Raw genomic sequence first — 13,168 nt, forward strand, 5'->3', positions numbered from 1 at the left:
AAACTTCGTCAGACACGATCGCATCCAACTGCGTCTGGTTTTCCGAAGCGCAACTGCGTCTATGCGCGTGCGTCCGAACGCATTTTTATGGTGATAGTAGGTCCCTTTTCTTTCCTCTTCTGTTCTTCAGCACGTCGTTGACTATCTCTACATATAGAGAAAGTAGAATCAGTTGAATGTAAAAAAAAATGAATCAAAACTTACTTTTGTTACTACTTAATAAAGAAGAAGAATATGACGAGATTTTTTTAAGAATTTTGTTGAAAAAACGACAAACATGTGGAAATAGGTGGGTTATGGTATAAATCACCCCATGTGTTCGATTCTTGGCAAGAAAATCTTTATTTAGACTTGCTGTGCGTACAAGTCTTGGTTGATAGCTCGGACACTTATCAATATCTCAGCTCACTATCTCTTCAATCGTGCGAAGCTTCATAGCTGTCTCAAAATCGCCCTGATTGGTCAGGCCTGCATTAGCCTTTTTAACCAATCAGGTATTTTCTCGGGGACTCCTGGCGCCCTTGATTTGGTGTTCCTGAACGCGGGGGCGACACCGGAAATTTGGCAATGTAGCGGGATTTCCTACGGGCCCGCTGTCGCCTACTTGCCTATCTTCTCGGTCTCTTCGGAAAAGTCAAGGTTTATGGTACCCGCACTGTTGAGGCTGAAACGACAGTCGCGGCTGAAACTAAAAAGTCTAATGGCCAATACGTGCCATAACCAAAACTTTAAAACGCTCGCTAGGACGAATAATGGCTTTTTCAAAAGCAGATGTGGGACAACGGGTTCCATAAACTCGCTTAACCATTTGTATGCCAAATGTTCCTGGTCGCTACACGACCTCCCCTGTCAATGCAAACGTCCTATTACGATTACTTATTCTAACTAGCAACTAAACTTATTGAATAATATGAATGCACAAAATCATAAACTGCATACCAATGTACATTACGCTACAAACTGTTTATGTAGGTATATTACTATATACATTGCTTATCTATGTGCATTATAATCGAACTACCGACCAACCTTTAAACGTCTCGACTCACTGTTCCCCCTTTGTATTCCACCACTGTTTGTTAATATATTTAATACTTAGTTACACACGCATTTTGATCTCCCATAACATTGTCCACATCCATTTTCCAGTCACCTACCTACATCTCTTTCCTTCGCTCCTGAGTCACTCTGTGCCTCATTCGCCTCGACTAGATCCTTAACACCGAGAGTACAGTAAAGGTTAATACCATTCATAGTACAAAGGACGTTGGTTTTTCCAAGCCTGTCGGTGAATAGTGGTCGATCAGTCGGTGCAATTACAATTTACCTGAATCGCCGGACGTCGCGTCCTTTGCCGATCTTTTACCTGGCCGCAATATTTGAGGCTCCGCAAATGCAAAAACGAAATTTCAAAGAGGAAGCATCGACTTAATAGTTCCTAATGATTGGACAGTATTGTACTTCGGACAGCTTTTGGACGTTCTTGCACACTGTTGTGGCATCCGGCGGCCGGACAGCCTCTGCAGAGATCGCTTTGCTTTCGATCCTGGAAAGGCACGGGACTGCCGCCGCGCCGGATGCCGAGCTCATTGGCATCCCGGTGTGTAGAGGGGAGTAAACTGTTCTGGTGTTAGGTAGCAAACCCCCGCGGTGTGCAGCACTTGGCCTTTTTTACGAGCATCTCGGACAGCTCTCAAGTGGCCTTGCTAGGGTTCCGGCGCGTATGAATATAGAAAACGTGGTAGTATCCATACTAGCATTCGTCTCCGGCAAGTATGAATAGACCCTAACTCTACCGGTTCCGTGCTATTTTCCCCTATATTAGCAAAAAATTCCGCTGGCAAGCTTAAATTCTCGCCGTACACTAATTCAGTGACTGATGCTTCCAAGTCCATGCGATACGCTGCTCGAATGCTTAACAAAACTATGGGAAATACATCAGACCAACGCTCATCGCCGTGGCATTCAATCGCTGCCTTTAATTGCCTATGGAACCTAGCGGACGGCAATGCGAATGTTCCAACAGGACTTGCTACATGGCTACTTATTTTGGCGCGCTGACACTCGATGCAACTTCGCGTCCATTCGCGACAATCCTTTTCTATCGACGACCACACGAAACGTTCTTTAACTATTCGCAACGTGGCTTTAGCTCCAGGATGCGAAAGTGCGTGTGTGGGAAAAAGTGTTTGACATCGAAAAGGTTTTGTGACGAATGGTCTGACATTTCCAGTCGACATGTCGCAATGAATATCGGTGTCGCTGTTTACCGATTTTACGCGTTTTAATTGTAATGAGATGCCAGACGCAGTCAGAAGTAATTAAGTCATCGTAATGTAACGATGCGGCCACGGACTCGATTCGATTTGCTTTACCGCAGCATATACAGTTAACAACTCCCGTTCATAGTTGCATTGCGCAGGAGACAAGGCTTTCGTGTGGAAAGCTAATGATTTCCATGAACCTTTTTCTCGGTGCTGCAACGTCGTGCCTAACGCGAAATCTGACGTGTCTACCATATCGCGAGATGCGCGTGACTCGCTCTAATAACGCCCCGTTTACCAAAGCCTCCTTCGACGCTTGAAAAGCTTTTTCCGCGTCTGTCGACCACTCAATCGGAGCGTTTCCTTTAATTTCGCGACCACAAAACAACCGATTGATTGGTGACTGTGCGAGTGCCGCGTTAGGTATAAACCTCCGATAAAAGTTAATCATTCCGAGAAACCTACGAAGTTGATTGAGGATCTCAGGCTTTGGGAAATCTGCTATCGCTTTAACTTTATCGGCTAACGTTCTAGTGTCTTCTTTGTTCATGATATGGTATACCCGAGAAACTTTACCTCTGCCGCGGCGAAAACACACTTGCTCGGATTGATTATAATGCCGTACTGATTCAGCCGTAAGAAAATTTGCCTTATATGTACCTTGTGTTCTGTAAACATGGCAAAAGTCAATACCTCTTAAAAGCGAATCTATAAAGCGCTGGGACGTTTGCGCAGCATTCCTTAACCCGAATGGCATTACCGTGTATTCAAACAATCCGAACGGGGTGGTTATCGCAGTTTGCGGAATATCGTGATACGCTCTTGCCAGATCTAACGTAGAAAAAATCGTTTTCCCTGCTAGCAAACGCGAAAAATCCTTTATATGCGGAATCTGATATCGGTCTGGGATCGTGCGCGCGTTAAGAGCCAAAAGGGTCTTAAGTCTATTAGTTTTGATCATTTTCACTTAACCCCTTGACTACGGCAGACTTTGATACGCACCGGCCGTACCATACGGCAGGAATTGAGTTACGATGTGCGCTGAGAACGGCGAACTCTTGGGTAGGGATGTATTTTTGTGAAAACATATTTCAATAATCAAAAAACTGAATTTCACTACATTAAAACAATATTATTTATTTCTTTGAACCGAATTAGTATAAATATTACGAATTTAATATTAATGTAAATAATAAAGCCAAACTATGTCGAGCGCCTATAGGCGCTCTCAGTGTCACAAACGCAAAATTTCTAAGCCCCTATAGGCGCCCACAGTAGCCAAGGGGTTAAAAACAATTGTGGAAATTCGTAGAATTTAAATAACTATGTATGCAAAATACATACTGCGGCTCCGCCTCGCCGGCGAAGTTATTCCGCTCTACAAACAACACAACGGTAATAACTCAACAGGAGACATATCGAAGTTAAGCACAAGTCATTGTGGTGAATATTCTTGAATATAATGAACACATAAAAGGAGTTTTTCAATCCCAATGCACAGTTGTCGCGTAACTGCAGCCGAAGGAGGTTTGGGTACTCACCTAAGATATTTGCCTGATTATAAAGTGCAATTGGTAATAATCAAGTAAGTATATGTACGTAATACAAAATATTATTGTGTACATCATTTAATTATCAGAGTCACCGTGCACAAACTACGATTTTATTTGTATGAAATTTATATTCATTTGATCTGATTTATGTATATTAATTCTGAGTTTCTTATAACGCTGTATGTATTAATCGCGTTATAGGAGTGTTGACTGTATGTACAGTGTAAAATGACTCTTACTAATATTTGGACACTCTTAAAAAAACGATGGCTTTTTTAATGTTGGACCATACGACTTGGATTTTTTTCATAAGTTAGAACAATTAGTTTGCTACATGATGTGAAAAAAATTGTTTTTTAAATTGCAATTGGTCGGAATTATATGAGAAAATAAAAAAAGCATTATTTAAAACTTATTTATGGTGGCCTATATTGAAAGTTTGAAAAATACATTCTGTAGATCTGTATCAATTGAAAACTTCATAAATATAGGTCAACGTTATAACGTTGAGCTATAAACGTTTAAAGATGGTGAAAATTGCTTCACATTTTTTTCAATACAGAAGTTAGTACATATTGCTTGAATTTGAAATAAATTATTGTAAACTTTCAATAATACTGGCTTCATAGCTTCTTCCAATGGAATTGCAAAAATTTATTTATAAATTGCTTAATTTATAAATTAGTATAATTTAACTAATTCTGGAAAATGATGACATTTAATATGTCTGTCTACAAAAGATACATAGAAAATAATTTTGGAGCTTCTTCTTCTTATTTAAGTGACCTTAAAATACGTTGTCCTCGTCATTACATACATAAAAAACAATTAACTAACAGTGGAATCCAGATCTAGCTTTTGTCGGTACTATTCGTCTTGCTTACCTTGGGATCGTTGAGATCTCGTTTCACCGACACCGTTTTCATCGACACGATTTGACCGACATTAATTTTCGTCGACACTATGGTTTCATCAACATGGTCAAATTGTCGACAAATGTCTTCATCGAAATGATTTGACCAACGCTATGTTTTCATCGACACGGTCAAATCGTCGACGTATATTTTCATCGACAGTCCGTGTTTGGCGATAAAGAGTTCATTCGTTTCCACTGACATCAAATTTGTATTTGCTAATGCAGATTAATCGTTATTATCATTGTTATGTTCCTGACGCATTTTGTATGCTTGTATAATAAAGTATAAAGTATTTGCTTGTATAATAAATAATGAAGAGAATTACAAAGCGTTTTATTTATGTCAAAGTTTTTATTGCTACTTTATTAATCAGAATTGGTTCAAATAAACAAACTTTATTAATAGTTCCACACTTATGAACAAAATCATAATATTTCATGTAATTTCAATCATAATTGTGTAAATACATATAAAAAATTTGGATAAGCAGAACGAATACTACGAATATACATATATAGACTACAAAACATAACAAAATTGTACAATATTTACACAAAAATAATGTAATGAAATTAAAGCGATATATTTTGTGCTAAAGCCTTTAGAGATCCATATCACTATACTGATACTCTACGGAACGCAGGTGGGCGGCGCAATTACAAATGGACTGTCGCGATAGTATCCGAAACGACGCGGTCGCGAAGGTTTCCGACCGGTGACCTGCGGTTTTGCGGGGTCGCGAGAGCGTGGAATCCACGCCGAACGCCTGGGGAACGGATTCGTTTCGCGGCGCCATCCGATACAAGGCGCGACGGGCGAAACCTACGATATTCTACGCGAGATACGCACGCGAGTACAACAGACGCGAGACGGTGTGATCGACTAATTCGCTACGACTGCGGCTTCTCCGAGGAAAGACTTCCGTATCTGATTCCGTCGACGGTCCGTCCGGCGTATATATTAAATAGGTAACAGAAGATTGTTCTTGAATTTTTTGGAAGTGGTCACTCGAAGGGTTGCTTGCAAACCCCACCCCTAAAAAATTAAATAATTTTTTCTACCCTTAATAATTTGATTACAATTGTGAAAAAAATATATGATATGAAGGAGGTAAGTTCGAATATTTTCGTTTTTGTTCCATCTGAATATCTTAATTAACAACCGAGAAAAAAAATGATACAGTTAAGGGTATTTATCCTCATATTATCCTTAAATGAAGGGTTAGCGACTTAAAATTTTGGGGGATTATCTTTCAACCAAAAACCATTGTTTTCCAATACCATTGTTTACAATACCGATAAAAATCGTACTGGGGCCGCTGGACCAGTCTTATCCTGCTAGGCCCTTTTCCGACAAATTGATTTCGTCGATACTCTTCGGTTCTATAGGCTTATTTTTCTCTTTGGCACATAATACCTGTTGTTTTAACGCTCCACCCGTAGAAAAGTATGGTAGAATGGATTTTTCAGTATTTGAAATTACAAATATATATATGTTATCGTCAATATGTTTAAATTTAAGTCAAGGGCTGATACCGAGGCGATCCTTAGGATTGAAAGGATTTATGGTAGGGTCTGAACCTACGTTACGTCTTGAATAGGGATGCATGAGACTAAACAGAACTGTCGTCGGGCGATAGCGGTTGGGCACTTTGGACCATCTGTTATCATGTTTATTATGTTTATGAGGGTGTGACGAGTAAATACTTGCCGGGACATGCAACTCAAGGTTGCATTGCCCCGAAGAATTGGGACTTTGTTCCAAGAGGATCTGGCCACGGAGTGGGGAAGGCAAGGGTGCCTTTTGGTGAGGGAACTGTGTCGGACAGCGCAGCACTTACCCCAGAACTTTCAAAGCGAACGAGTCTCAACCAAATTTCTAACATATACAGGGTGGTTGGTAACTGGTGGTACAAGCGGAAAGGGGGTGATTCTACGCGAAAAAAGAAGTGGAAAATATAGAATAAAATGTTTTCATCCGAAGCTTCGTTTTCGAGAAAATCGAGTTTGAAAATGCAGCAAGTACGCATGCTATTCGATAGGAATTGTCTGCTGCGTCTGATCATGACCTACCAATTCTACTTCCTGCGCATACTAAAGCACGCGAACCCGACGGATCTTTAACATCGATTTTCTCGAAAACAAAACCTCAAACGAAAAATTTTTATTCTATATTTTCGACTTCTTTTTTCGCGTAGAATCACCCCCTTCCCGCTTGTACCACCAGTTACCAACCAGCCTGTATATACAGGGTGAGGCGCCAGAAACAGGCCACCTGAATAACTCGGCTGCTATTGGTGTTAGGAAGTAATGCATCAGATGGAACTTTCTTGGTTTCGAGGGGGCATTAATCTGATGTTAGTAGCTTTTTTGTAGGTGGACGCGTAAAGGACATATGAAGGTCAACTTCATTTTTTTAAATGAATGTCCCATTTTTTATACCATAGATCGATAGAGTATCAAAATCTGAGTATAAAAGCGTTGACCTTCATATGTCCTAAACCTAATAGTTAACGAGATATTGTCCAAAGAAGAAAGAAAATTATTTCGATAATATCTCGTTAACTATTAGATTTAGGACATATGGAGGTCAATACAGTTTTACTCAGAATTCGATAGTCTATCGATTCATGATACAGAAAGTGTTGTATACCCGATAACCCTAGACTCTAGTTAAACACCAACGCATCATGATAATCATCCCATAGACACGTCAGCCAAAACCCTTGAATCATCATGACCAAACAGACCTTTAGACTTTGTCTCTTCCACGTCATCCTTTCCACAACAAGCCTTTTCTACTCCCTTCCACATTTTCCTCTCAAAAACTACATATATATAGCAGCCCGTCGAAACAGAGTCAGAGCTTCTTCTTGCATATTGTTCAACCTGGAGCCTCACGCGAAATTTAGGGATATCAACTGAATTTCATTAATTCGTAAGGTGGTCGAGAGATGCTCTAGGAATTCCTTCCTTAGTGGGAGAATCGGTAGAATAGACGGTATTTGTTGAAGAAAGTTGAGATTTGTATTAAATAGCTCGATTGAGCAGTCTAAATATATTCTCAATGAAAAACGATGCAAAGAACGCACGGGAGATTTTCGCCTTCGCGATAACAAAGCGGTACACGCACGCGGTGGTTACGCAGTCTCAAATAACGAACCGCAAGTGTTACCAAAATCTCTAGCGGAATCGAGAGTGACGGAGAGACGAGACAGAATGCACGGAATCGAAAATGACCGAAAGCTAAGTTATGCGCCTCGCTTGGCCTAACGCGTGCGGTTCGATCTACGTCTAATACACGACTCGTCTTCGCGGTAACGCGCGAGCACACGCGTCGCCGGCGAAATGACGTCACACGTCACCGGTACGGCTACCGAATTTGTCCGTTTCGTCGAATTCAAAACGTCTCCAACGGCAGAACGTACACGGAGCACACCAAAACAAACAGTTGTCAGTTCCCCAAGGATTCCGTGTCAAACCCGTTACGTCCGTGCCCTACACTACATACACAGTGTGTCTAACACATATTTCAGTGCAGAAGGTTACATCGCTGTACCTTGAACTCGCCACCGTGTATACACTTAAATAAAACTCTTCTCGATTTTATTATAAACTGTTGTACTCGATTTCCAAACCCGGAATCCAACAAAAGTAGGTCTTTCCATTAGAAAAAATCAAGGTGATCTTGAAATCTCCTCTATACTGCTGCTGTATTTGCAGTGAAGGAATAGGGTTATGTAAGGCGGGTGCCTTAGAATAAGTATTCACAAATCAGGTTTACGTGACTGAGTCGTTTATTTCTTAATGTGAAGTCGCGATAGCGTCCGGTATAGTTAGCCTAGCGCTATTATGAATCTAATTGCTGTGACTCGGCGCGACAGAACTTTTACTGCGATTTAACAGCGACCGGACGAGACTATGACTCGTGTTGTAACTAGACTGTAGTTATGACTCGGCTGTGACTAGACCGCTCGACTAGACTCTTCGCGTCGGTAGTTTGCTGCCTTATATTCTCAAAAATGCTTCTCGACTGATTGGTGGAAGTCCTTTCGAGGAACTTCCACCAATCCGTGCATTTTGCATAACACGCCCAAGTTCCACGCCCCTCGTGCGTGAGAAGGGTGAGCGCTACGTTTCGTTAAAAATCTAATTTTGGTGATGCAGCGGGGTATCTTCCGGGCCCAGTGCCGTACTGCTAACTGCGGTACGTGGCTGCTGGCTTACGTCAACGGGCCCAGCTTTCCCGGGTGATAGAAACCAGGCACGCGTCGCTGGGACACTCTAAAGGCTCGTACAGACCTGAACATTTCGACGAACATTGCGCCGAACAGCGACCGAAACGCAAAATCGCGCCGTTCGGATCGCCGAAATGAATGTCGATTTTGAGTTTCGTTCGCTGTTCGGCGCAATGCTCGTCGCAATGCTCGTCAAAATGTTCAGGTCTGTACGAGCCTTAAGCTGGAGATCCTTCGACTACCCAAAATTTATGGCGTCCACTTGCGCTATTGAGTTCGTCGCTAGGAACTACAAGGACACATCTGTCCGCTAAGTGGCCAAAAACGTTAAAGACGTTTTCTCACAAATAGCGTCTTATGCTGTGCAAACCATAAATCTCTCTTGGTGCTGGTGCGCTGAAGACTTCTCTTCCGGCGCCCAGCTAGCCGCTACAGCAGTACCGCAACATTGGCAACTGTTTCCTCCAACACCACTTTCCTCACAAACCCAATAATATAACTTATCCCTATATTGATTCTTTTTAAATATAAAACCATCAATTACAATTTTTTGTTATCCACGAATAGACGAAATAACTTCCGTCAGTCCTTCAAAATTAATCTGGGCTGTCGAACTCATTGCATTTGTTTTACGAACACTTTAACACTTTTGTTGTGTTACACAACAATTACGTACAAAAGCAGGAAACGTACTGACACATAGCAGCATCACAAATTGGGGTGAATAATAACAACAATTTCTAATGTAGCTATGAGTTCGTGCAAATTTGTTCGTGGAAACGAATGAACTCAAACCTGTCGCTAAACATGGACTGTCGATGAAACCATTTGTCGACAATTTGTCCGTGTCGATGAAAACATAGTTTCGATCAAATCATGTCGATGAAAACATTTGTCGACAATTTGACCATGTCAATAAAAACATAGTGTCAACGAAAGTTAATGTCGGTCAAATCGTATCGATGACAACAGTGTCGGTGAAATGAGTTGTCGACGATCCCAGGGTAACTCATTGTACTAGCCTACATACTCTTCCATATAAAAAGTATAGTGATAAATCTTTCAATGTTGCCAATAAGAACAAGTACAATACTTTTGTAAGTAAAATCTATTTATCTAAAAATTTTAGAATCCGGTTGAATTAGTTACTTTTTAGTCTTTGGTGTTAAAAACAGGATGAACGATTTTTTACAGTCAAATTCGATATCATCTATTGACCAACCAAATAAAATCAATTTTTCAGGAGTTTGCAGAACATTGACTGAACATTGACTTGAACATTTGATTGCTAGCTGCTGAATAGCGGGGACAATGGCGAGTTACTTGGAACTTTTCTACGGTGTTGCTTTACTACTTATCGCTTTCTATTATTACCGTGTGTACAAATTTCGTTTCTGGAGAAAACGTGGCGTAGCTGGACCAAAACCTCACCCGATTTTCGGCAATCTCTTGGATCTAACCCTTGCAAGAGTAACTAGAGCAGACGTAGTAGAGAACATTCGTAAGAAATACAAACATGAACCTGTGGTTGGATTATTCGAAGGACTGTCACCTATTCTTGTTCTACATGATCCAGATATTATAAAGAACGTCCTAATCAGGGACTTCTCCTCCTTTGAAGAACGTTCAGATAGGGTTCACGAACGGGTATGTATAACACCAGACAAGTGTAAATGAAATTTTATTCAATTACATTCAATAGTATTCAATGTAATTAATTTTAGATATGAGATTGAAATATACTCGCAATGATGTATTTGATCTTTTTTTACTGAGCCCTAACATTTTATTCAGTTATTCATTTCCCCTTCAAATACATGAAAATGTATCAAATAATCTTGCATTGCTAAAAATATAACTTATAATAAATACACTGTATAGATACATGAATCTACTTGTACCAGAAGCTCCGCCATGAATAGCACTATCAAACGAATTCTAACGTTTTTTGTGTTATGGTAAACAAAAAGTGATTCCGAAACTGTTGATTCTAATTCTAAAAATACTGAACGCGAATTAGAAAATTTTTTCAGCATCGTCAATTTTTAAGAAATTTGAATGATTGATTTAAATTATCATTTGGTAATGCTAATAAAAGAGAGTAACTACATTTACTGTTGAATGAAATAGTATCGAATAAGACAATCCAGTAATTCAATTCTTACTTGAGTTTTCTTACTGGAACATAGCAAACGATTTAACACAAAATATTTAGAATAGAATCATTGAGTGATGCTACTTTTACGGCGATTTAACTAAACAATATTTACCTGACAAAATGATTTCCTAAAATGTTTACAGACTGAACCCATGTCCCTGAATTTATTTCAATTAGACGCAACTAGATGGCGACAGCTAAGACCGAAAATAAGTCCGGTTTTTACATCAGGAAAACTGAGAAACATGTTCGGACTTGCAGTGGAATGTTCAAAAAACTTAGAAGCAAATTTAAATAAATTAGTTGCAACAGAAGAACCAATCGAAGTTAAACAAATGTTCTCACGCTTTACAATGGACGTGATTGGTAGTTGCGCCTTCGGAATTGATATGAGCGGTGATGGCGAAAAGGAATCGGAGTTTCGTCGAATGGGCAACCGTATTTTCGATTCATCCATTGAAACCACTTTACGATTAAAAACAAGACAGTTCTGGCCGGAATTGTACGATTTACTTGGATATGTAGTGCCTGAAAAGACGTTAGCTACTTTCTTCACGAAAACTGTCATGGACATGATTAAGTATAGGAAGGAGCACAGCATCTATAGACCTGATTTCCTTAACGCGCTCATAGAATTTAGAAACCATCCAGAATGGTTCAAAGGCATAGGTAAGTTACTTATTGTCCATAAAACTATGTTTACAAGACTAATCTACGATATACAGTAATGCACGGTTAAATGGTACAATCAAATGGCTCAAATTAAACTGCCTATGAATCATTCGATAGACCGGGAGGGTAGTTATGGAGCAAATTATGGGAATATTTTGGTCAGCTTATCCAAAATGGAGCCCCTCCGCCTCGATGGCGGTCGGCAGCCAGGACCCGCGCGATTTAGGAAACCACTTTTCATGGCGACTTTATGCGATTACGGCTAACGTAACAGTGACAAGATAATTTTGGCAGCTCGGTAACCCTAAAGCGAAAAAACGAAAAATGTGCGATAATGAAATAAAGGTGCGATACTGTCGCTTCCCACGGCCGGACCTTATGGGATTGCGGTTTTCCTAAAGGTCGGATTTCCTAAGCGCGTCTGGACCCAGCGTTTTGAGATTCTGAGGCCTTTTATACTCCATTCGTCAAACTTTGTCAGACGCGATCGCATGCTATTGCAAATTACTGTTGTTACTACTTAAAGAAGAAGAAGAAGATGACGAGATTCTTTTAAGAATTTTTATGAAAAAACGACGAACACAAATAGAAAATATATGTGAAAATCAAAATGAAGAAGGTCACTACAACAAATTACTAGGGAACTATATACCGAGTGATGGAAGAATAGCTAGAGAATTTTTTTAGAATGAATACTCTAAAATAGTCTTTGGAAGTTATAAACATGTACGCTTCTGGAAGTTACCCCAGACCCTGGGGTCTGGCTTTTAACTCAATGACGATAATTAGCGTGTCATTAACCTTTAGATACCATACAGGACACAGGTAGGTTCGCTAAGTGCGCGACCACCCCTGGACTCAGAGCATCTTGAAGCCGCTTTCTTCGCATTAGTTTTCGAATCGTGTGTACTAAATTCCTCGAAAATAATGGATTTTTTCGCCGGATAATAGATTTCACAACTTAATAAAAAAATTTATTTTTGTATTGCCTAATAGTGAACCAAAGTTCGATTTTAAAAAAAATTTTTTTACGGAGATACACCTATGCATGGTAAACAAACTTTTCTTCTCTCCTGGGAATTCATCAGTTCTCAGTGCGATTGTCATGTAGTTCTTTCGCCTACAATTGAATAATTAGGGTTCGACAAGTCGCGTGGGTAATAACCCAGTCTAGTCTACTAATAGACTGCGAATGTTTATGCAATATTATTTTTTTATGAAATATGTTTTGTCATTAGGAGATTCTAAAAATATAATTTTTATTTTGCATATTGCGTATGTTTTGCATATTTTATGTTAACGATATATGTACAATGCATATTCCGTGCATATGTAATAATATAAATAAAAACATACGATTATACACA

At 39.8% G+C, this 13,168-nt stretch overlaps 1 protein-coding gene across 1 annotated transcript; it reads left to right on the forward strand.

The window, feature by feature from the left end:
- Positions 1-9,930: 9,930 nt before the first annotated feature.
- Positions 9,931-12,004, forward strand: LOC143353581 (cytochrome P450 6k1-like). The gene is made up of 2 exons (XM_076787030.1): positions 9,931-10,618; positions 11,273-12,004. The coding sequence occupies exons 1-2, from the start codon at positions 10,283-10,285 to the stop codon at positions 11,855-11,857; spliced, it is 921 nt and encodes a 306-aa protein (XP_076643145.1). The 5' UTR covers positions 9,931-10,282; the 3' UTR covers positions 11,858-12,004.
- The last annotated feature ends 1,164 nt before the right edge of the window (positions 12,005-13,168 follow it).

This window comes from Halictus rubicundus, chromosome 1 (assembly GCF_050948215.1).
Source record: "Halictus rubicundus isolate RS-2024b chromosome 1, iyHalRubi1_principal, whole genome shotgun sequence".
Lineage (NCBI taxonomy): Eukaryota > Metazoa > Arthropoda > Insecta > Hymenoptera > Halictidae > Halictus > Halictus rubicundus.

Excerpts from the sequence above, each read along its gene's own strand:
- LOC143353581 (XM_076787030.1), top strand. The coding sequence starts at position 10,283 with ATGGCGAGTTACTTGGAACTTTTCTACGGTGTTGCTTTACTACTTATC. Across the intron at positions 10,619-11,272 it reads CAGATAGGGTTCACGAACGG|ACTGAACCCATGTCCCTGAA; the intron begins GTATGTATAACA and ends AAATGTTTACAG.